The following is a 26,502-nucleotide window of genomic DNA, read 5'->3' as shown; positions in this document are numbered from 1 at the left end:
CAGGTAAAACTATACAAGAAGGATGATTGACTGTAATAGGGGCGAACAACTCATTGAGAGTCCGTTGATCCTCATGAAGGTGATGAGGTGGAATTGGATGTGGATCCATTTCTAGGACTGGCAGGGTGGTTACGGTGTTGATTTTTCTTCTAATCCTAGGTAGTGGATGAGATCTTATGATTTTCGGATCAAACGATTTAATCGGATTTTTCTGAGATCTCCTACTTAACATACATTAAAGAATTACACACAAAAGAAGAAGGAATTCACACGTGATCACTAGGTTCCTACGACTAGATAGCTCTTAACTAGTTCAAATGAATAATCTAAGCCTTCCAACCCACATCTCTGAAATAAAAAACAGTCAGTTTAATCCCCAGTTGAGAGGTAACGCACGATGTTGAGCAAAGGCACTCTTAAATCACCTCACGTCTAGAATAGACGTTGTTTATCCCTTGAATACATGTGGTATTACGGGGCAGGATTGTGTTTAGGTATTATTTTTTATCAAAAAATGTTGTTGGTGTAATTTGGATTAACTTTGCTTAATGAGCCCGATGGGACCTAAAGTCAAGTTTAACTAATTTTAAACAATTATGTGACTGTGAATTTAATTTTCTAAAAGGACAAGATATCGGTGATGAAATCTGATTCTTATCTTATGGTGTCATCATCATAAGGGTGCTTTTATTATTATGTGCAAATCGAGGTGTACAGATTAATCATTCAAAGTCAACACAGAAACTCACTAACAAGGGGTGCCTTTCTCTAGAGATTGAAGCTTTATTTATAGAGAAAAAAATGTGTAGAAGAGTCCAAAAGTAACCTCAATTTTTCTTTGCACAAGAGGACAAAAAAAGAGAACATGAGTTAAAAATTAGGGCATTCCAAATGATTAGGACATTTCAAAGTGGGCTCAAATGCTTTTACCTTGATATTTGAACTCCAAAATACTGATTTTCTACACAAGGAACACATGTAATCAGATTTATAAAATTATTTATATATAATTAAGTCTAATTATCATCTAATAACATGCAACATGATGTTTCGAGGCTTATCATGATTATTATCTTAATACGGAGAAATATGGACAAAAATTAATATAAATGTCCAGGAAACGTGCGTATAATTCAGTGTTTCAAGACACTCATCACCAGTCGCCGCCTAGTCTAACTCATACTCTAAGGGTGCTATATGGAGGGAAAAACAGACAATAGTTGATTATCTCACATACTATTTAATTGGCAATAACTAGTTTCTTTCTACATGGTGTGTCCAAATGAATTTGCCTAACTAGAAGCTTGACTAACATAATTAAATTAGAGTTTAGCTTAAACAAAACTTGAAGCCCAATCAATTAGATTCTAGTGTCCAATTGAGTGCCCACAAGAAATTTACAGGTAAAGAGTTGGTGGTTTCCCCCTTAAGTAAAACACCTCAATGGGCACCCATAGTGGATCAAGTTTTTAAATTTGTTATTGGACATATAATCAAGATGGATCAGATTTGGATCCAAATTGGTATTAATCCGATAAGGTCTATATTGTTCTAGATCCAATCCAAAGCATCATTATAATTCGATTTGATTTAAGAAATGCAAAATGTAAATTTACATTATTTATATATTTCAACACATCACTACGTGAAAATCCCAAATTTGCATTAAAAAATTTGTTGGGCCTGGCCCGTCGAATTTGAAAATCCAAAATCCGCGGCCCGTGGACCACGTTTTAAAATCCAAACTATAATATGCGTCACTGTTTCTCTTCCTCTCTCACTGTTCCTCTGCCTCTCTCACAGTCTCTCATCGATCGATTGTCTCTCACGGTCTCTCTCTCTCTCTCAGTCTCTCATGGATCGACTCTCATCGATCGATCGCCTCTCATGGTCTCTCTCTCTCTCTCTCTCTCACAGTCTCTTATCGATCGATCGATCGTCTCTCTCTCTCACAGTCATCGATCGATCGATCGCCTCTTACGGTCTCTCTCTCTCACAGTCATCGATCGATCGATCGATCGTCTCTCACGGTCTCTCTATCACAGTCATCGATCGATCGATCGCCTCTCACGGTCTCTCGCTTTCTCACAGTGGCTCTCTCGATCGATTGACCTCGTTTTTTCATTCGCTCGATCGATCGACCACTCCATCGATCGATTGACCTCTCTATCTCTCTTTCACAGTCTCTTTCTCGATCGATCTCTCTTTCGATCTGTCTCCCTCGATAGATCTCATCTCCCATTCTATTTGATCGATCGATCTCTTAGATCAGAAACAGGTTTTGGTCCATTTGCAAGAAGTGAATAGGAAATTGGATCAACTGAATTTGATAGAAACAAGTGTTGGGAGTGGAAATGAGGATCAGAACGAATATCGGTGTGCAATTCCTGAGGAAAATAAGAGGACGCGATAGAGCGGAGAGAGCCAGGAGAGATCAAGGACATCACGACCATTTGCTTCTAACTGTGTTTTATTTCTAAACAATTATGTGACGTAATTTCATTTGTAACTGTCTAATTGCTTCAATTAGAGCTTGTTTAGTAATGAAATTTCAATATATAATATGAATTTTGAGTTGTTTAGTTTAATTTTGAGCTTGTTTTATAATTTTTGTCTTGTTTGTTATTTTTCTGATTTTTTATATTATTATTTCATTTATTGGGATTGGTGAATTAGAGACCGCCTTATTGTTTGTTAAATCTCCATATTCGACGGTCATATTGTATGGATTTTATTTTTTTTTGAAGCACATTCTACAAGAAAATATTTGATAGTCCAGGGCCGTCAAAAAAAAAAATTCTACAAGAGAATATTTGACGGGCATGTTTGACAGGAAGGTCCGTCAAATTTCTCAAAATTTGACGGGCTAAGACCGTTAAATATGGGCTTTTTTCACATAGTGCATTATTGGTTAAGATCACCATCTGAAATTGGTCCTGTAAGTTATCAGATTGGGTACTTCTTGGAACCCAACTCCTTGAAATGGGTCTAAGTCCTTCATGGGCCTATAGTTAACTCTTATTATGGTTGGGACTTTGAACCATCATATTAAGATGGAGTTGGGGAAATAAATTTTCATGGAAGTGGAGTTTGGATGCATTCCTAGCAATTTGCTTAGATTTGGAAATTGAAAAGTATTATAAAAAGGAAACCAAGGTTCCTTCAAATAATATCTCTTCTCATAAGTTTCCAATTGAGAGAGAGGGACTGGTTGTAAGCTTTGTATTGGGTTATTGTTTGTGTTCCTCCAATGTCACACTACATATTCTCACCTATGGATGCAACGTTATTGAGCTACCTCAAAGGAAAGATAAACAATGAAATACTTGAATCAAACCTCAGTACCGACTGCGATGTCTACAACTTTGAACTATGGAATCTCCCAGGTATACATATATTCTTTTAATTATTTTCTTGGGAAACTAATCTCAGAGACATATCTTTGAAAATATGAATCAAAAGTTCTCTTGATGTCATGTGCCGCTCACCAAATCAATATACATATATATATATATATATATATATATATATATATATATATATATAGGGTCAGGTTCAAGGGCCGTCTGAGAAACCGTCTAAGAAAACTTTCGACGGTAAATAAAATTTTAAAATATGGGTTAGAAATTTTGGATTGAGCTGATTTTTTGTGAGGATGATCTCTATGATGGGAAGATCATCCAAAAAAAAAATCAGCTCAATCTGAAACTTCTAACCCCGTTAAAAGTGATTTAGAATGTGGACCGTCGATTTTTTACCACTTTTTATCACTAATTTGTAAATCACTTTTGATGGATTTACAAGTTTCTGATTGAGCTGATTTTTTGTGAGGATGATCTTCTCATCATAGTGACCATCCTTGCAAAAAATCAGCTCAATCCAAAACCTCTAACCCTTATTTTGAAAAACGAAAGGTTTCTTAGACGGTTTCTCAGATGGCCCTTGAACCGCCCCCATATATATATATATATATATATATATATATATATATATATTGAATCATGAATCGGTATGAAATGAATTGTTTTGTTATTTAGTTTTCACTAGGTTTGGAGAAAATAGGAAACTCAGATGCCTCTTTTTGCTCAATATTTGTAAATATGTTTGTACAAGATTCGGTATATTCCACAAATTAACCTAACATGAATAGCACCAAGAGACATTTCTACATGCGCGAGAGTGAGACATTTCTGACGTGTGTGCTTTTAATATAAAAGTTGGATACAATCCCTTGACGAAGGTGATGTTGCATATAACTATGAGTTATAAATGAAGTTGATTGTGGGCCTCTCACCAGGAATGTTGAATGGAGGACAATTACACATGGAACCATTTGCACTAAATAAAATATGGAAAAGAAAAGAAACAAAGAAAAAGGCAAATCTCAAATTGTGAGGATTATGGGTTTGACCCATTGTTGTATATAACTATAAGTTATATTTGTACATTATATTATTGTTTAATCTATAATCGATTGATCAAAAGTGGAAGATCGTACACGAACTAAAGTTAGAAAACAGAGAGATGTGACCCGACCTTGACATGAAAAGGATACGAGGGAAGTCAATTATCATTGAGATTCGAGTATATGGGATAATCAAATAAACATGATTTGATGGAGTACAGTGATACAATTAGACAACAAAGTGCAACTACGGAGGTTAAAAATAAATAAATATGAGCATGTTTTCAATGTTTGGGGAGGAGGGGAATTGCCTCTGACAACCGGGACGTAGTCGATGAATCATGTCAAATATTTGATGTATACTCTCTATTTTATTTTTGATGGTGTGACATTAAATCATGACTATTGGATATTTGATTAAATCTCAAGGCATGAATGCTTTGATTTTAAACCTAATAATATGTATATATAAATAGATCTACCAAAATGCCTAAAAAAAATTAAAGAGATTTTATTGCCACATCAACGTTAGCTAACGCCATCCCAATTCGTATATAAGATGGAGTTAGATTGAGAATTTTTATTTGTTGATGTCTCGTTCATAATCTAATGATCTGGCTCTAAAAGCTTAGGGATACATTCAATGATTTTAATAACGAAATTTGTGAAAAATTCAATGTATTCCCGTTATTTTTTTCTCTTGATTTTCTTACGATGGTGTGAGATTAAATCATCATTCTCTAGATAAATGCTTAGTTTTTATTTATAATATTATAAATATATAATATAGATCTACCAAAATCCCTATAGGATTAGTGAGTCCAATTGAGTGCCCCACATCAAACTAATGTTTTAAAAATTGGACCAGTTCATTGACACATATGATTGATCCGGTCTATCCAAAGTGGTCTAGCCCTTGGGCCAAATCAATCTGACAAAAAAAAAAAAATGAAATATTAAGTATTTATTTTTAATTTCTTCTCAAAATCAAAATCAAGTAACTTCAACTCTAAAATCAAGTAATTTCAGTAATTTATAATTATGATTAGATTCATATAAAATCCTAAACCCAAAACAGAAATCTAGCAATAAGTAAAAGTTGGAGTGCCAAAAGTAGACCATCCTTACAAAAATCAGTCATTATAGAACTTCTAAAAATGGTTTGCAAGTTATGATAAAAATATACACTCCATGATTCTTTAATTTGTTAATAATTTTTTATGTGAATAGAAATTTCAGAATAGACTATTTTTAAGGAGGACCATCTATTTACTATCCTTACAAAAAGAAAAAAAAAAAAATCAACCCATTTTGGAACTTCTAACTCACATGGGACAGCAGTTGCAAAATTTTGGTTTGTTTCGTGCCCTTGACCCACACATACATCAAGGATTATTCATATATATATATATATATATATATATATATATATATATATATTTTTGGTATTTGGGAAAAAAAATTATACCAGGTAATATGTAGTTTACTGCTTACCAATCCGAGCCGACTCAACTCGACAGGCTTGGCTAAGAGCCGTGCAACAGGGTGACACCGTGAGATCCCTGTTACTGATCTGGGAAAGCGCCACTTGAGAGGGGTACGTGGCGCCATGTGAATCCAGAAAGCGAGGAAAAAACCCCTCTGGATTTTAATTAATCTCATTGAATCAATCAGATTGATTGATCTCCCAGAACAGAGACACGTTGCTTCTCATAAACAAAGGACGGCGCCAAATCCCATTGACTTCGTTTTCTTTCTTACCCTTGTTAGTGTAGACTAAATATGACTCCAAGTTAGTGTTAGATTGGAAATTGCCGTTGCTGACGTGACATGATGAGAACATTTTTCTTGAGCTATTTAAAGGAGCCTTGATTCTGAAGATTCATTCATTCTTATTCCCTTAGTCTCCATTTGAGAGAGAGAGAGAGAAAGAGAATGATGCCCTACAGATTCTCACCAACCAATATCGAGTTATTGGAGCTTCTCAGCCGTAAGGTAAATGGGGAAAGACTTGAATCATACCCCATTAAAGACTGCCACGTCTACGAGTTGAACCATGGATGCTCCCAGGTACGTATGTATTTTATGTGCCTACGTATGTATATGTGAATACATATATTTCTGTTTTATTAATATTTTTCTTCTTTTTCTGTCTTACAAACTTTCAATGCCCTTTTGAATGGGCTGATTTGTACGATGGAAGACCGAACCAAACCGAAAACCGAACCAAATCGAAAACCGAAATAATATTTATTTAAAATAAAATTTATATTTATATTTATATTTCCTTTTAACAAAACCTATCTCGCCTGTCGCCTCTCTCTTCTCTCTGTCGTCTTTTCTTTCTCTCTCGCGTCTGTCGCCTCTCTCTCTAGCCTGTCGCCTCTCTCGTGTCTGCACCTGCTGCCATCGGCTACCAGCGGCTACCACCGATGATCTCTCTCTCTCTCTCTCTCTCTCTCTCTCTCTGCGACTTGCTGCCATGGACAGCCACCGAAGATCTCTCTCTCTCTCTCTCTCTCTGCGAGCTGAGAACGATCCTCTACAAATATGGTCCAAGATTTGAATCAGTGGACCATTTAGCCGTTAATCACACTCTGATCGCACGATCATGATTCATCCACCAGACTTAGATTCTTGTCTCCTTAGAACTCCAGGATACAGAGGTACGAGCCTATAGAACAGATCCTGTTCAAGTAAGGTCTTTGAAGCCTAGAAGCTATCGAATGATTGTCTGAAGCAGTGATATCTCCTCGATATTTCCAACTTCAAAAATCCAAATAATCCCAGAATGGATTCAGAAGAAATCTGGGTTCTTCTTGTTGTCTCTAGTTTATTCTTTTGAGGACCCAAGAAATCTCTCTCTCTCTCTCTCTCTCTGCGGCTGTGACCTGTGTTTGCGGCTGCAAGTTACTACCAAACCCTAAATCTCTGGGCAGAAATGAGGGAACTCTTCGCAACCCATGGAACCGAACCGAACCGAGTCAAACCGTAATAAGGTGGGTTTGGATTGGTTCGGTTCTAGAACAATTTGATTCGGTTCTGATTCTCATATGCTGGAATCGATCTTGATCGGTTCGATTATAATTTTGTTTTAACCCGAACCAACCCGAATCAAGTTGCACCCCTACTTTAACCCCGATCCTATCACCTTTCAATTAAATAATTAAATCTATACGGTTCGATTATAATTTTATTCTAATCCGAACCAAGTTGCACCCCTACTTTAACCCCGATCCTATCACCTTTCAATTAAATAATGAAATTTATAATGACTTACTTTTATGATTTTTTCAGGACTTGAGTATGTGGGAGACGAAAAAAGCGAAGTATATTACTTTGCTCATAGAGAAAGGCGTACACCAGGTTCTCCTTATCCCAGACGAAGTATAACAGGAAAATTTGGTTTTTGGAGAACTAATGGTAGAAATAAGGAAATTTTGTATGGAGAAAAAGGTGTATTGGAAACAAGCAAGGACTAGTATTCATGAGAGACAAGGATAATAAAACCCCATGGATCATGCACGAGTACACTTTACACCACGACAATAAGGTTGTTTTAATTTTTTTTATAATTTAAATTAAAATAGGGGTCATTAATTTACTCCGGTTAAATCAAAGAGGTTTAAAAGTAAATTTAACATTTTTTCTATACAAATTAGAGTCATTTTTATCAACAACTTATACCTGATTTACAATATTGTCCATTGACATTTGTGAAATTCCTGTTCTAGCACACTATTCATTTTAATTCAAAATAAATATTTTTACGTAGTATGTAGACCTATTCATAGTAATTTCAAACAACATTCCCTATTTGATAAAAGAGATTCTGAAACTATGTAGACCTATTCATAATAAATTGATCCCAAAAAGGGTATCCATTCAAATTATTAGATAGACGAAGAATTACACCCTTTTTTCTAATTTTTTTGTTTTGTTTTGTTTTATGTTTGGTATTTAGGAGATATTTGAAGAACTGGTGTTGTGTAGAATTACAAAAACTGGATGGGCAAAGAGGTCTGAAGACGCAAACAACAAATCTGATTCGATTTTGGAACTAGATGAAGCTTTTGACTATATCGGGAATTGCAAATTTGATGTCTTGGATTGAATCGAGTATGACATGGGAAGACATCCCTAATTTACAAAATTCCCCTCATTAGGTTTAACGTGGCAAGTGACTTTCATGTGCTGTTTGGTGAAAAAAGTTAAAAAGTGGTTACATTTGAAAATATTAATATAATGAGGTGTTCTTAGCAAGTAAAGTCTTTTACAATGTTGAGGAGTAATGTACTTTTTGAAATATTAATGGATTTTATTTTGAAGATAAATTTTTTCTTACTTTGCCAAATCATGAACCGGGTGGAAGCGAACTGACTTGCACTTTGGTCTGCAATGGATTTGTTATTTGCCCCAATTTTGTTCAATGGTTTTACTATATCCCACAAACCCAGCTAAATGAACCTTAATGCTCTAAACACTATGTAGAAAAAGATAAGGACGAAAAATAACATAAAGGGGTAATTTAATTTTGGCTTCGGTTTCTTAATCACCTAAGTGAATTATAAGCCAATCAATTATTCATATCATATGTTCCTACTTGATGGGACAAAAACTATCTTTTGTTTTGAATATTTATGAGTCAAAAAGATCGTCATTAATTACATTTAATGTTGATGATTAGATAATTACTAGTCAACTAAATTTGAATAAAGATTTGATTTAATCGAAAAATCTAGAATTGAGATTCTCACTATTAGATTGTCTATAAAAATAATGAATTTATCAATTATTGTTGTTAATCAAGTTCTACATCTTAATTTACTATAGGAAATTCCAAGCATCTGATGTAATCGGATTACACATCAAATCAAAGAATTTTATAAGTAAATTACTTTGATCGAAAAATTTAATCAACAATAAAATAATAAATTCAAGAACGTCAAAACACTAATTTATCAATAAAAAATCCATTTACAATTATGTGGCTGCCTTTCTCTCCTTAATAGTGATTTTAGTCGATCATTTTAAAATTTAACTTCTTTCTATCGATTAAAACAAACAACAAAAATAAATAGAAAGTTGAAAGAATGCGAAAATAACTCAATTTCTCCTTTACTTTTAATTCCTCTTTAATTCTTTACTTTTTCGTTCTTGATTGTTGAGTTATTTGATAGATCCAAAAAAAATTGAAGAGATTTAGGAGAAATTGGTGAAAAACGAATTTTTGAATTATGGTCGTAGGAGATGGATATTAAGCAAGGGATTTGAAGATGATAATCACGATTAGCCATTAAGATTTTTGAGGATAGGAGATTAAATAGAAGATTAAAAAATATGGATGAGAGTGAAAGATTGAATGAGATTAGGAGATTAGAGGAAAGATAGAGATTGGCAATGATAAATTTGCTTTGGAAATTATATTTTTAGGTTTTTCAAAATATCTTTTTCAACTACTTTAATACAATATGAATTCTCATAAAATAAAAAGATTATAATGGTAAAATACAATAGTACTATAGCAATTAGCAAAGAAGAATATCAAACAAACTATTGCTTGGTTTGAAATTATTCAACCCAACCTGAATTAAATAATTCAGGATTGTTAGACCCCGATTAAGTGAAAGCAAAATGATTCAGCTATGGTTCTATCTAGTAGGATCCAAGGCGAATTTGGACATAGATAAAAAATTTGGATCTGAATATGGAAATACTCAGATCTAAGTGCAACTTGGATTTGGAGATCCAATAAAGTAGTAATTTATTATCAATCAAACTTATCAAATATAAAAGATGGAGCTAGAGTTCTTCACTTTAATTTGAAGAGTGAGAAAAGAAAGTAGTGGTTTACGATTAATCAAACTTATTTGGACATATATCTAAGATTGAATTAGAGTTTGACATTTGGGTTTGTGGGGAGATGCTTTTCAAGTGCAAAACTTTAATTTGGAGAGTGAAAAAAGAAAGTAGTGTTTTATGATCAACCGAACTTATTGGACATGCATATAAGATGGAGTTGGAGTTTGAAATTTGGGTTTGTTGGGAGATGTTTTTCAAGTGCAAAACTCTAATTTGGAGGGTGAATAAAAAAAAAAAAAGTAGTGATTTATGATCAACCAAGCTTATTGGACATAAGATAGAGTTGGAGTTTGAAGTTTGGGTTTGTGGGGAGTTGCTTTTCAAGTGCAAAACTTGGATTTGGAGACTTAAAAAGTAATAGTTTAGACCAAACAAACTTATTTGGAGGCTTTTAGCACTCTATTCATTATAATTGAAATTAATTTTTTTTACCAACTAGGAAAAAAACTAAGTTAAATTTAAAAATATCCTTCCCCAAAATGTAATGTAATAGTAAAATATTAAAAGGGGGTATTTTAGTAATTCTGAAAAGTATTTTCTTTTTGGTAAAAAAATTTGAAAATGACACTTTGCCTGCTCTGTAGATATATTCACAATAGATTGACCCCCAAAGTTGCATATCAAAATTATTAGAAATCTAATGATTTTTATTTTTATTTTTATTTTTTATTATTGGTAATTTCTCTTTAAATTTGATATCTATGTATCTTTTTGTTTTGACTTTCCTTTATGTTTGGTATTTTAGAAGCAATTCCAAGAATGAGTGTTGTGTAGAATTAGAACGAGTGGGCATTCAAAATGTTCTAAAGAGAATGAAGTTGTCAATCATTTGGAAGAAAGAGATGGAAAACGATAGAGGCGATTCGATGAAGCAAACAAATTTAAGCAACCTAAAGGACAACAACAACATCATACTAATTATCAAGGATACATCGAATCAAGCCTGACCTCTGGATTATTTTGACGATGAAGAAGAACCTTTGAATCCGGAACTCATATCAATCTTGCAAGACAGTAATTATTATAACTTTTCGGAGTAGGCAAATCTATTACCCTAGACCAAATTTTTGGGTCCATTCTAAATTTTTGATCCAACAAATATTTGTTTGCATGTTATTTTGGTTTTGGTCAACATTTCTCACTTTGTAATTAATCAATTTTGGATTCAGTAATCATTAGGTAGGGTTTAATTTGGGTAAATATATTCCAGATAATTTCGTAAAAAATTTGGGAAAATTTTAAAAAAATATACAAATGATGTTTTTAAAATTTTTATCAAAATCCATCATCTTCAACCTCCTTAAAAAATCGTAAAGAAAATGAATTTTTAAAGTGTGGGGGATAAAAATGTAACCATATTTGATTATTCATAATTATTAATTGGGACTATAAATCTCTCTCCAGTTGTGTTGATGAATGGATCATAACCAAAATCTGATCCATTTGCAATCCAATAACTTGAGTCCATGACTCTAGTCAAGGATTTGGATTCCAATAAGGATCCAAACCGACTAGAATCTGCTAGGGACCCCATCCAATATGGGTTCTGATTAGAGCCTTGAAGTAAGCCAAGGGGATTGACTCTATTGAATTTTAAGTTGACTCTGTATGTATACCAGTAGGTGTGTAATTTGGTTTGGTTTAAACCGATAGCTTTGGGGTGCTTTGGTTTGATTTGGAACAAGTTGCGGTTCAGTTCGGGGTTATAAAAATGGAGAACTGATCAATTTGGTTTGATTATCGTATCAAGCTTGTATAGAACCGAACCAAACCGAGAACCGAATCCTTATATATATATATATATGGAAAATGTTCAGCACCCTAAGTTTTACCACACACTTTAACAAACGTTTTTTGTCCTACATGGGTTAGAAGTTTTGGAATGGGCTGATTTTTGGTGAGGATGATCTCTATGATTAGAAGATCATCCTTCCCAAAAATCAGCCCATTCCGAAATGTTTAGCCCCATGTTTACACGTTGAAAAATCGTGGACCATCCATTTTTTGTAAATCATTTTTTATGGGATTAGAAGTTTTGGAATGAGCTGATTTTTGGTGAGGTTGATCTCCTCACCATAGAGATCATCCTCACCAAAAATCATCCCATTCCAAAACTTCTAACCCATGTAAGACAAAACACGTTTGTTAAAGTGTGTGGTAAAGCTTAGGGTGCTGAACGAGATCCTATATATATAATAATTATTATTATGAATTATTTTAGGAGTTGGGACATAGATTAATGATCTTTTATAGATAAACTAATGACTTTTTATAGATAGAATAGTGATTTATTGTATGAAATTTTATGTTTATTATATGTTTGTTTTGTTCATGAAAAAATGTTTCTTACAATTTATAGAATATTGCAACCCACGTATCAAAAATCATAGTGTTTGATAACTTGTATCCATTAGATCTAAGCTCTTGAAAAGAAAAATTAAATCCGACGATTAGAAATCATTCTTAAGACAATACTATAACCAATGGATGCAGATCCCCAATCGAACTAATCTTTTGTGTGTAGATTCACCAAGGGATGGACCACAAATCTAGAAGGTCAGTGGGTCACCAAAAATGCCATGTGGCATAGGGGTGCAAACTAACCTTGGCTAGGAATGGGACGCGGTTGTGGATCCCTACTCTAAATCTAAATCTAAGTCATTGCTCTTGACCCATAATTTTAGAACGGGACACTGTTCTTGACCCGTAATTTAAGATGGAGTTATAAATTTGGGTTCTAAGATGGAGTTATCAGTTATGTTGGAAATATGGGTTTGGTGGAGCATTGTACTGGGTCCATTGGGTTACTACATGTGCCAGCCATTTCTAACTTGTTACATGTGGGTCCCATGCATTTGATATACACCCCTCTAAAAGCAACATGTGGAAAATAACTACGAGTCATAAATGAAGTTGATTGATTGCTTGCGTCACAAAGAATCTTGAAGAGGGGATGATGACAACTCTAAAATTTTAAAGTATCTTAAAAGAGACCTTTGGGTAGAGTCATAATTATAAAATATTTTAAAATGGTTTATCTCTATTTTTGGAGAGAAAGAAAACTCACATTTTCTCTTCCTCTACCCTATCTAATTCTTTTCTCTTCTCTGACCACTTAACAATTCAAACAAGAGAAATGGAGAGAAACTCATTATTTTCTCTCCTCTTCTTTCTTTTTCTCTCAATTCAAATGCAGTGTAAAAGTCTTGCTTACCAAAAAACATTAAAGCATGAAGTTTGTGGATATGGATTCTTGATTTTAATGATTATTATGAATATTCAAAAATCCAATATGGGCATGTTCTTAAATAATAAAAAAAAAGAGACTTACCAAGTTCTGTTTCATCAAATCCTTAAAGTAGTTTAAATTGGCGCCGTTGAATAAAAAGATCATCCAATAATCATATAATAATATCATAATCAGATAAAACGAAAAGAAAAGCCTTATTTATTATAGTCTCGGCAAGAAGGAATCTAAGAGGAGATTATCCTGTACCCAATTGTTTGAGTTGTTATGTTAGTGCAGTCATTAAGGCGATAAGGAAAGTTGTTCCATTTGGGGCTTGAGCTCAATTACATCGACCTTTCGCTACACTAGATTGAAAGTGCTGAAAAGGAGTCCACAAGCATTCTTCCTTGAATCCATAATAAGGAGTTGCCTCTACTTCATATCCTCAGGGTGCTAAAGCCGTTCTGGTTGGTCCCCTCTACAAAGAATGTCCCTTCCTTACATTTGACTTAAACAACCTTTGGCACACGAAATTAACCCACACCGGGTCTTGGCCCGGAAAACTAAGGCTTTCATCTAAGATAATTAGTTTCTTGGAGAGTGGTGTACCACCAAAAATGTTAATAACATCCTCTAGAATTATACTTTGATGACATGAAAGGTAAATAAAGCAAAACATAACTGAACTAAATAATCTGAATGCATATAAGTATAAGAAAAAGAAAACTTTTATCTTTGTAAATCTAATCAAAGGAAAAAGGTCCTTGTCGTGAGTTGATCCGGTAATAGCAACTAAATGAACAGATCTAGTTTCTTTTGAAACAAGGGATCCCGAAGGAGCTCAATTAAATAGACTCTCAACCCCTAAGGTGTTGATCACTCGACCCTGACCGGTCAATCTCCTGTCATTGCTATCTCGTGCGCGAAGGGTTGCCCATGCTCCTAATTAAGTCCATCCGGGTCTTCCATTTTTCAATTCAGGTTCCAACTCAATTGGTTGTCCTCTCCGATTGGCGAACATCGAAGGAGAAGAAGGTGGAAGGGACAGGCCGTGAGGGCCTTAGGGGAGGTCCCGATTGTTCATAATAGAGTGCGATTCACGTTACCTGGCTTTCATTTTTGTACCAGATAAGGGGGGGGGGGGGAGGGGGGTAATATAATTTGTAACGAAAATCATAATCTAATGAACTGGCTCTAAAAGCTTAAGGATACAATCGATGATTTGAACGACGAAACTTGTGAAAAATTCAATGTATTCCCGTTATTTTTTTCTCCCCAAAATCAATTAACTTCAATAGTTTACAATTATGATTAGGTTCATATAAAATCCTAAACCTAAAACATAAATCTAGCAAATATATATATATATATGGGTTAGGATCAAGGGACATGTGAAAAAACATATGTAAAAACAATGTAACATTAAATTTTTTTAAAACATAGGTTAGAAGTTTCGGATTGAGCTGATTTTTTGTGAGGATGATCTTTATGATGGGAAGATCATCCGAAACAAAAATCAGTCTAATCTGAAACTTCTAACCCCATTAAAAGTGATTTAGAATGTGAGCCGTTGATTTTTTGTCAATTTTTTTCAATAATTTGTAAATCACTTTTGATGGATTTAGAAATTTCAGATTGAGCTGATTGTTTGTGAGGATGATCTTTTCATCATAGTGACCATCCTCGCAAAAAATCAGTTCAATCCAAAACCTCAGGGGGGGGGGTAATATAATTTGTAACGAAAATCATAATCTAATGAAACTGGTTCTAAAAGCTTAAGCATACAGTCGATGATTTGAACGATGAAACTTGTAAAAAATTCAATGTATTCCCGTTATTTTTTTATCCCCAAAATCAAGTAACTTCAGTAGTTTACAATTATGATTAGGTTCATATAAAATCCTAAACCTAAAACATAAATCTAGCAAATATATATATATATATATATATATATATATATATATATATATATATATATATATATATATATATATATATAGGGTCAGGTTCAAGGGCCATGTGAGAAAACTTTCGTTTTTCAAAATAAGGGTTAGAGGTTTTGGATTGAGCTGGTTTTTTTTTGCAAGGATGGTCACTATGACGAGAAGATCATCCTCACAAAAAATCAGCTCAATCAGAAACTTCTAAATCCATCAAAAGTGATTTACAAATTAGTGATAAAAATTGATAAAAAATCGACGGTCCACATTCTAAATCACTTTTAATGGGGTTAGAAGTTTCAGATTGGGCTGATTTTTTTTTTTTGGATGATCTTCACATCATAGAGATCATCCTCACAAAAAATCAGCTCAATCCAAAATTTCTAACCCATATTCCCATATTTTAAAATTTTATTTACCGTCGAAAGTTTTCTCACATGTTTTCTCACATGGCCCTTGAACCTGACCCATATATATATATGTATGTGTGTGTGTGTGTGTGTGTGTGTGTGGGGGTCAGGATCAAGGGACGTGAAAAACCATATGTAAAAACAATGTAACAGTAATAAAATTTTAAAATATAGGTTAGAAGTTTCAGATTAAGCCGATTTTTTGTGAGGATGATCTCTATGATGGGAAGATCATCCGAAAAAAAAAATTAGCCCAATCTGAAACTTCTAACCCCATTAAAAGTGATTTAGAATGTGGACCGTCGATCTTTTGTCAATTTTTTCAATAATTTGTAAATCACTTTTGATGGATTTAGAAATTTCAGATTGAGCTGATTTTTTGTGAGGATAATCTTCTCATCATAGTGACCATCCTCGCAAAAAAATTAGTTCAATCCAAAACCTCTAACCCATATTTTGAAAAACCATTGTTTTTTCATGTGTTTTTACATATGTCCCTTGAACTGCCCCATATATATATATAGGGAAGGGTTCAACACCCTAAGCTTTACCCTACACTTTAACAAACGTGTTTTGTCCTACATGGGTTAGAAGTTTTGGAATGGGCTGATTTTTTGTGAGGATGATCTCTATGATTAGAAGATCATCCTCACCAAAAATCAGCCCATTCCGAAATTTTTAGCCCCATGTTTACAAGTTGAAAAATCGTGGACCGTCCATTTTTTGCAAATCATTTTTGATGGGGTTAGAAGTTTTGGAATGAGCTGATTTTTGGTGAGGATGATCTCCTCACCATAGAGATCATCCTCACCAAAAATCAGCCTATTCCAAAACTTCTAACCCATGTAGGACAAAACACGTTTGTTAAAGTGTAGGATAAAGCTTAAGGTGGGGAGCGGGACGCATATATATATAGGGTAGCGTTCAATGACAAACATTTTGGCAAACACATTTTTCAAAACATGGGTTAGAGGTTTTGGAATGGGCTAATTTTTGGTGAGGATGATCTCTACGGTGAGGAGATCATCACCACCAAAAATCATCCCATTCCAAAACTTCTAACCCCATCAAAAATGGTTTACAAAAAATGGACGGTCCACGATTTTTCAACTTGTAAACTGGGGCTATAAGTTTTGGAATGGGCTGATTTTTGCTGAGGATGATCTCCTCACCGCAGAGATCATCCTCACCAAAAATCAGCCCATTCCAAAACCTCTAACCCATGTTTTGAAAAATGTTTTACCAAAATGTTTGCCATTGAACGGGACCCATATATATAGTTTTGACTTCCGAGACCTGACTTTAATAACTCGTTGGGTCTACTTGGATTTTGAATGACTCAGTCCCTCAAACCGAATGAAACCATTTGACTAAGTCAACCCGATAAAATGTATTGTAGATTACAACTTTAAGTTATCTAAAAAATTGAACATTTGTAAATAATGTTAGATTTACATTAGTTGGTATATTTCAACACATTACTGGATTGGGTTATTTGATTGGTAGAAAATATAAATCTTTTGAGATCCAACCCTTTAAATGCAAAATTCGTCGTTGAGATTTATCCTCAGGATAAATATCTTCAAGATTTGTGTTATCAAGATACTCATAAATCTCAACCATAAAGTGTTTGAAGGATTGGGATTGTGTTTTTTTTTTCATGAGTCATTCTTAGGAGTTAACGGATCCCAACCTTTTATTAAATTGCCTAAAACGACTCTTAAAGCACCAGTGATTCCTTTTCATAACTTGTGGCCCCACCATGTTTTGGTGGATAATATAACTATGTCTTAAAACTGAGACCATGCCCTTGATCTCAGTCTTCTCTTATAGACAAATTAAAAATCATCATCATCACTATCACTATCATGATCATCATCTAACAGATTGAAGATGATTAGTTTAGGAAAGGAAAATCAAGGTTTTTAGATCATTTTCCATATCTCTATAAGAGAAGGCCAAGGTCAAGGGGCATGTCATCAATTTTAAAATATTAGGGGTATCTCAAATATTCATCAAAATGTCTTTAAAGCTTTAAAAGGGTATATTAGGCATTTTACAAATTGTGTTTTAAAAGGTACAATGTTTTAAAAAATGAGTCTCAAATGGTCTGAACTTTCTATAGGGACAAATTTTGGTCATTATTTAAATAAATAAATAAATAATCTTTGAGAATTGAGACCACTTTTCCTTTTTTTTTTTTTTTTTCTTCTTCCCCTTCTTTCAAGTTTTTATCAACTTTCAATGTATTTTAATGATTTTAGAATTTGAAAGCATGGAAGTATAATACTACTACGTTTCGAGAAGAATGGGTCCAGACTCAAAGAAAGAGGTTGGTGGAATACTAATGGTAATACTATAGTCACAATATGAAAAAATCTAAATTTGATAGACCAAGGGGTCGAATTGGCATCAAATTTTTCATTGTCAATTTTTCTTTTGACGGGTCGAAACTGTCAAATTAATGAAGGATGGGAGAAATTCAACAGCTCTAAGCCATTAAATCTGGGAACATCAAGAATTTTGACTGTCCTAGACCATCAAAATTCAGTTTCTAAAATTCGTGGGTCTTGGCTCGTCAATTTTTTCTGTCGAATTTTTCAATTTTCACATAGTGAGTCGTCATCGATCTTAACATATCAGTTGTGAGTTTAGAATTGGAGCAAAGAAAGAGAAAACAACAAAAGCGATCAACAAAATCATCTTCTTCCAACCAACCATTTACCATAGAGAAATCCCAACAACAACAAAATCATTTGACTAATTATTAGAGTATTACAATGTGATTTATAATAAAAAGGTGTACTTTAATACATCGTATAACTATAAGTTATACATGAAATGAAATGGACTATTTTTATGCATAGTTCCACCAAATCCCAATAGAGATATTGGTCCCATCACCTCCCGAAATTTTTTCTTGAGAGGACAATGACATGGGAACACTTTACACAAGGGAACAAGGAATAAATATAATTAGAAAAAAAAAAAAAAGAGAAAGACAGGGTAAGGACACAAATAATTCATAATAAAAATCATGCTCTAGAGAATTGGCTATAGCAATACCTCCCCCCATCCCCAAAAAAAAAATTGATGTATTTCTTATATTTTGTTCTTTTGATGGTGTGAGATTAAATCATGATTATTTGAATAGGTCTAAAGGTCAGAATGATTGCTTAGATTTATACTCTGATAATATAAATATATAAATAAATCCACCAAAACCCCTACAGAGTTAGTGGGTCCAATTGAGTGCTCCCACGAGGACTTATGAGTGAAGAGAGAACATCAAACATTTTACAATAAGAAAAGAGCAAAATTCAAATTTTATTGGATGTATAACCATGATGATTATCCTTTATTAGATTTTGGACTTTAGAGTCCAATCTTTGAACCATGGCTTTAAATGGAGTTAGATGAGAACTTTTTGATTGATGTCTCTTTCCAAAAGTGATGTTTGAATCGATCAATTGGTCCGTTTGACGAATTTGAACCATGGTACCACCAGTTTCACAAGACTTTGACCTTGATGATTCTATCAATTTGAAATTCAAGAAACCAAAGAGACCGGAAGAGATAAGGAGATGTTATTTTGACCAGACTTTCTATCCCAAAATATTGCCACCAACCTCTATTTGTTACATTCTTCAGTCTAGAGTCTTTGCCCAAAGGAAAAAAATTCTAGTGAGAAAGAGGATGAGTACAAACAATTTCATATTGACGAAGATGGTGATAAAAATCTTTGGTACATTTAGACAATGTTTTCCTCAAATCAATTGTCAAGACTTCGGAAAATAGGACGAGGGTCCGATTATAATGGAGGTTGCTTATATCTTATGTTTGGTGATACAATGATGTGGTGGCGCGCACATAACCGTAGATACTTTTTCATGAGTTACAAAGTAAAAAAGCATCTATGGTTATGTGTGCACTATCACTCTTTTGCTTCACCCATGCGCCCTTGTTTGTGTCTCTCTAGCATTTGAGGGGAAAAAAAGACAAGATAAAGAAAAGAAGGCAAATCTCACATTGTGAGTTTATCTTATATTTGAAATTTGGGATTGTTGTACATAAATATAAGTCATATGTTTGTGCATTATATTATTGTTTATGTTATCTAGACCAGTTCGTTGACACATATGATTGATCCGATCTACCCATAGTGGTCTAGCCGTTGGGTGACCAGAAGAAATGAAATATTTTAAATTATTTTTAAATATCTATCCAAAGTGGAAAATTTTCTAGAGAGGACAATGACATGGGAACACTTTGCTCAAGGGAACAAAGAAGAAAAGTATTTAAAATAAAAAATAAAAAATAAAAAATAAATGAAAGAGGAAGGCGGAGTGAGGACACAAATAATCCATAAACAATAATATGGATAATTTGAGACTTTTTACCAAAAAAAAAAAAAAAAAAAAATGCTACAATAACTTGTTGTATGTTGCAAAGTGTAAATTTATAAGTTATGGCATGTAACAAGAGTCGACTTTGACTTGGTTGTATTTCAAAATTTTGGAGAAATCTATCTTTTTACATGACAAGTGTCCCTTTTATATTTAAAAAAATATTGACATGACCCTCTAAATTTATTTGAGATTACACCTTAATTTTTCAAAGAGTCATGATAATATGATGCTCTTCTCTGACAGACACCCCCCTATCACAGAACCGTTGGCGTTACTTTGGCAAATTTTAATTGACACAAAATTGCTATGCCCAAGTTCAAAGCCTAAAATACAGTCATCTTCAATCTTCTTATTCTTCCTTACCTGAGTGAGAGAGCATCAACAAAATAGCTAAGCGCAATCGAACACCTCCTTGGTTTCCAATTACTTCCTTTCGCATCCCAATAATGTGAATTCGTTAAGATCAGATTCCAAGATGTAGTTTCAAAATCTGGCAAAATAAACAAAATAAAGATTAATGAACTAGAAGCATATTAAATCAAGGATTTTATTTGATTTATTTACGTGTGCCCTTAGGCCTTAGGGCATGTGTTAAAATGCAAGAAATAAACTTTGGAAATTGGACTTGTAACAAAAATGACCTTAAAAAAATTATTTTTTACAAAAATACCTTCAGATTCCAATTTTCAAAGTGTATTTATTGCATTTTACTGTATGCCCTTGGGGTACATGTTAACAAGACCCTTAAATCAATTGAGATATAGAAGAAATTAAAAAAATAAAAACAACATAATGAGGATTAAAGTTAACCAATTCTAGAGATGTTTCTTGGCTTTGAACTTTTTGTATTTATAGTGGTCCAAGACTCCCAAGTTGTCAAAAGTAGGGGAGCAACTTTGTCTGATTCAAATCGAGAACCAAACCAATAGCTTTGGGATGGTTTGGTTGGGAAAAAGTTGCAGTTCGATTCTAGAGATACAAAAATGGAGAACTGATCAATTTGGTTCAGTTCTCGGATCAAGCTTGTATAGAACCGAACCCTTATGCAATATATAGGAGCGGTTCAGCAGCCCTAAAGTTTGCCAAGTTTTGTGCCAAACATTTTTTGTAAATCACTTTTGATGGGGTTAGAAGTTTTGGAATAGGCTGATTTTTGGTGAGGATGATCTCCTCATCATAGAGATCATCCTCACAAAAAATCAGCTCATTCCAAAGCTTCTAACCCTTATTTTGAAAAATGTTTGGCACCAAACTTGGCAAACTTTAGGGCTGCTGAACTGTCCCCATATATATATATATATATATATAGGGTCCCGTTCCGCACCCTAAGCTTTACCCTACACTTTAACAAACATGTTTTGTCCTACATGGGTTAGAGGTTTTGAAATGGGCTGATTTTTGGTGAGGATGATCTCTATGGTGAGGAGATCATCCTCACCAAAAATCAGCTCATTCCAAAACTTCTAACCCCATAAAAAATGGTTTACTAAAAACAGACGGTCCACGATTTTTCAACTTGTAAAAATGGGGCTAAATATTTCGGAATGGGCTGATTTTTGGTGAGGATGATCTTCTAATCATAAAGATCATCCTCACCAAAAATCAGCCCATTCCAAAGAGATCATCCTCACCAAAAATCAGCCCATTCCGAAACTTCTAACCCATGTAGGACAAAACACATTTGTTAAAGTGTAGGGTAAAGCTTAGGGTGTTGAACATTTCCCATATATATTTAGGGTCAGGTTCAAGGGACATATGAGAAAACATACGTAAAAACAATGTAACATTAATAAATTTTCAAAATATAGGTTAGAAGTTTTGGATTGAGCTGATTTTTTGTGAGGATGATCTTTATGATGGGAAGATCATCTGGAAAAAAAAAATCAGTCAAATCTGAAACTTCTAACCCCATTAAAAGTGATTTAGAATGTGGACCATCGATGTTTTGCCAATTTTTGTCAATAACTTGTAGATCACTTTTGATGGATTTAGAAGTTTCTATTTGAGCTGATTTTTTGTGAGGATGATCTTCTCATCATAGTGACCATCCTCACAAAAAATCAACTCAATCCAAAGCCTCTAACCCATATTTTGAAAAGCCATTGTTTTTTCATATGTTTTTACATATGGCCCTTGAACCGCCCCTATATATGTATATGGGGACGGTTCAACAGCCCTAAAGTTTGCCAAGTTTGGTGCCAAAGATTTTTCAAAATATGAGTTAGAAGCTTTGGAATAAGCTGATTTTTTGTGAGGATGATCTCTATGATGAGGAGATCATCCTCACCAAAAATCAGCCTATTCCAAAACTTATAACCCCATCAAAAGTGATTTACAAAAATTGGACGGTCCACGATTCTTCAACTTGTAAACTAGGGTTAGAAGTTTCAAAATGAGCTGATTTTTTGTGAGGATGATCTATTCACCGTAGAGATTATCCTCACAAAAAATCAGCCTATTCCAAAACTTGTAACCCCATCAAAAGTGATTTACAAAAAATGTTTGGCAACAAACTTGGCAAACTTTAGGGTTGCCGAACCGCTCCCTATATATATATAAATGTTATGAATTATTTTAGTAGTTAAAACATAGTTTAATGATCTTTTATGGATAAACTAATGATTTTCTATGAATAGATTAGTGATTTATTTTATGTTTAATTTTTCATTAAAAAATGTCACTTAAACTTTATAGAATATTGGCAACTCGTAGAACCGAATAGAACAAAATCGACTTCAGTTTGATTTGGGTTGGTATGGTTCCAATGGATCTGGTTCGGAACCCAGAACAGACAAAGTGCCGTTTTCAGAAATGCCATTTCAATTGGCATTTTCTTTATTATTTTTCAATTAAATACCGAGATTGCCCCTTCACCAAAACCGCTTATTTGAGTGGTGTTTTTTATGGCGTTTCTTTAAATTAAAAAAAAAAAAAAAATCTATCATTTTTCTTATATTGTTAGTTTTATGGTTCATTTAATATTTTTTTAGTTTTAAAAGTTGTTAAAAATATTACTTATTGTAGATTTTTATTTAAAATTGTCCCCTAAGATAAATAATAAAATTAAAAAAAAAAAAAAAACAATAACAAACGCGGTTTTGGTGAAGGGGGTAATCTTGGGATTTAATTTGAAAAAAACCGAATGGCGTTTTCCAAACAGCACTTACCAGTTCTGAGTTCATTTTGACAGGTTTTTATTTAAAACGTCCCCTTTAATTAATTCGTGATCCCTAGATTTCTTTAATATAAATTTTGCTAATCCCAAGAATTTCATTACTAATACTAATCCCTAGGTTTCGTTACTATTTCTTATGCTGTACTAATCCCTAGAAGTTTGTACTGATTTTTAGAAATTTTTTATTTTTTTTCGTTCCCTCTTATTAAGATCTCAACCTAGTAGAGTAATTCGTTGTCCCACTTTCTATGGGCCCAATATATAGTTTTGACTTCTGAGTTCAGATTTTAATAACTCGTTGAGTCTACTTGGATTTTGAACACTCAGTCCCTCAAATTCGATGAAACCATTTGACTAAGTCAACTTCGTAAAATGTATTGTAGATTATAACTTATCTACCAAATTGAACATTTGTAAATAAGAATAGATTTGCATTAGTTTGTATATTTCAACACATTATCAGATTGGGTTATGGGATTGGAAGGATCCAAAATTGGTTCAATAAGTTATTGAGAATATTGGGCCCTTATTAGAATCTTAGTCCGTGATCCAGATCATCAAACTCTAACACTAACTCTAACTCAATCTTCTATATATATATATATATATATATATATATATATATATATATATATATATATATATATATATATATATGGGAAATGTTCAGCACCCATCTATATATAAAAGATTGAGTTAGAGTAGAGAGTTCCTTTTGAAGTGTAAGTTGGATTTGGAGTTTGAAAAACACTAAATCTATGAAGTAGTATAAAAGGAGCTAAATTAACTCATCTCTCAACTTATATCTCTTACCTTAATAGGCATTTGAGACAGAGAAATAGAGTGGTAAGCTGTTAGTGTCCATTAATGTCAGACTGCATATTTCCAAACAAAGACTACAAGTTCTCACCTACAGATGCAGATTTATTGGGCAAACTTAAAGCTAAGGTAAATCAAGATGAGGTTGGATCAAAACCCATTAAGGATTGCAACGTTTACGACTTTGAACCATGTAATCTCCCAGGTATGTGTGTGTTTATGTATGTATGAATGAATATAAGTATGGGGGGATTCAGGGGACATAAATAAAAAACAATCATTTTTCCAAATATGGGTTAGAAGTTTCAGATTGAGCTGATTTTTTGTGAGGATGATCTCTATGATGAGAAGATCATCCTCACAAAAAATCAGCCCAATCTGAAATTTCTAAATCCATCAAAAGTAGTTTACAAATTATTGATAAAAAATTGACGGTCCACATTCTTTAATAAACTAATTTTATGGTTTTTTTTTTATTTTTTTAGAGCTTGAAGTGACAGAAAAGATTAAAGAACGGTATTGCTACGTTCTAAGAAAACAGAAGACAGCAATCTCAGCCCATCGAACTGTGGCAGGAAGAGGTCGATGGATTACTCATGGTAATGTTAAGAAAATTTGTGATAAAGGTGAGGTGATTGGACACAGGCAAGCACTAATATTCAAGCAGGACAATGGAGAGAACACTGAATGGATTATGCACGAGAATACTTTACCCCCAATTTGTGATAAACAGAACAAGGTTGGTGTTTTTTTTACTTTTTTTATTCTTGTTATCTTGTAGTTTATAGAACTTGAAACATTCTTTTTTGGGTTGTTGACATCTCTTTTTTTCTTCTATATTTTAGAAGCAATTTCAAGAAACGGTATTGTGTAGAATTATAAATAGTGGTCGTGCAAAGAATAAAGTGTTCGACCGTAATGGATCGGATATGAGTTATGGTTCGACAGAATCATCTTGTTCCAACCAAGAATTTCCTACGGAGCAGTTACAACTTCATACTGATCAAGAAACGATGGAATGGAGTTCTACAAACCAGACGAGGTATTTCAACAATGAATAAAGTATTATCAGCTGATGAACACCATGTCTCCTGAATTCTTGCGAACCTCAACGGGGACTGGATGCATTCACTATGATCTGTTGGAGGAAGATTTTTATCTGATTGTTAAGAATGAAGTATTTGTAGGGATCAAAAAGAATATAAATAAATAAAATCTTGCTTGCTTTATGATTTAGTTATGGTTTCAGAGTTTCATGATCCTTTGTTGCTTCATGCCAATCAACCAATGTCCCTCATGTAGAGAAAATTGGCTATAGCCACTTAGGATCCCATCTTGACTAGCACTTTGGGAGAAACTAGATGTTGCCAATGTTTAGGGTAATTGGCTATTCGGGTCCCCTTTGGTTAAATAATGTCTTGAATTTTTTACCAGGCAAGGGTAAAGGGAGAAGTGCCACTTCTTAGGGGCTTGGGGGTGAAGCCCCTAGCTCAAAATTTTAAAGATTACGAAAAAAAGGCAATTGTGTAATATTTTTTTAAAGGTTTTTCTTTTCTATTTGGGAGATGAAGCAACTCCTGATTTTATAAATAGTGATCTCTAGGGTTATAAAAAAACTCTAGAGAAAAAAGTGATTGTTCTTGATTAGTTCTGTGAACGTAGGCACACTATTGAACCATGTAAATCCTAGTGTTTATACGATTTTTATCCTCTTTGTTGTTTCATATTTTTTTCACACCCTCTTCCCATGTGACACGCTCATAGGTGTCAAACCATGAAGATTTTTATCCTTTTCAGTGTTTCATTTTTTTTTTTTTTTTTCACACCCTATTCCCACATGAAATGCCCATAAGTGTTGGCCATGGTGGGGGCCTACCTAACATAGTCGGCTAGGTACACTTCTTCCAATGTGGTACGCCCATAAGTGTTAGTCATGGTGGAAGCTGACTAGTCAGCCAGGTACACTTCTTCCCATGTGGCACGTCCATAAGTGTTAGTCATGGTGGAATCCTTACTAACATAGTCTACTTGGAGTTTTTCTAATTACATGTATACCATGCACACATTTGAGAGGTAAGGGAGGAAGGAATGAAGAAGTAGAATATAGAATACGAAAAATCTAAAAGAAAATGAAAAGGGGTCGGGAACATGTTATATATACATTAAAAAAGTAAGAATTGTATTAAAAATAAATTAATACAAGATTGCATTACTTCAAGCAGATTTAAAATAGGTGAAAATCAATTGCTTTGC

The 26,502-nt window shown here is 33.6% G+C and overlaps 1 protein-coding gene, 1 long non-coding RNA gene and 1 other non-coding gene across 3 annotated transcripts; 2 read left to right on the top strand and 1 right to left on the bottom strand.

The window, feature by feature from the left end:
• Positions 1 to 6,723: 6,723 nt before the first annotated feature.
• Positions 6,724 to 8,925, top strand: LOC147395843 (uncharacterized). Its single transcript, XR_015180689.1, has 3 exons — positions 6,724 to 7,071; positions 7,703 to 7,958; positions 8,370 to 8,925. It is a non-coding gene; the product is annotated as an uncharacterized LOC147395843 (long non-coding RNA).
• LOC147395844 (small nucleolar RNA U3) lies at positions 6,890 to 7,111 on the bottom strand. The gene has a single exon (XR_015181242.1). It is a non-coding gene; the product is annotated as a small nucleolar RNA U3 (small nucleolar RNA).
• Positions 8,926 to 24,223: 15,298 nt separating the features above from the next.
• Positions 24,224 to 25,493, top strand: LOC147395842 (NAC domain-containing protein JA2L-like). Its single transcript, XM_086451305.1, has 3 exons — positions 24,224 to 24,454; positions 24,735 to 24,988; positions 25,095 to 25,493. Exons 1-3 carry the CDS (start codon positions 24,298 to 24,300, stop codon positions 25,308 to 25,310), a joined length of 627 nt encoding a protein of 208 aa, XP_086307431.1. The 5' UTR covers positions 24,224 to 24,297; the 3' UTR covers positions 25,311 to 25,493.
• Positions 25,494 to 26,502: the final 1,009 nt, after the last annotated feature.

This window comes from Akebia trifoliata, chromosome 8, assembly GCF_017979445.1.
Source record: "Akebia trifoliata isolate Shusen 1 chromosome 8, ASM1797944v1, whole genome shotgun sequence".
NCBI classification, from domain to species: Eukaryota; Viridiplantae; Streptophyta; class Magnoliopsida; order Ranunculales; family Lardizabalaceae; genus Akebia; species Akebia trifoliata.
The sequence above is the reverse complement of the archived record's forward strand: the minus strand, read 5'-3'. Positions and strand labels throughout refer to the sequence as shown.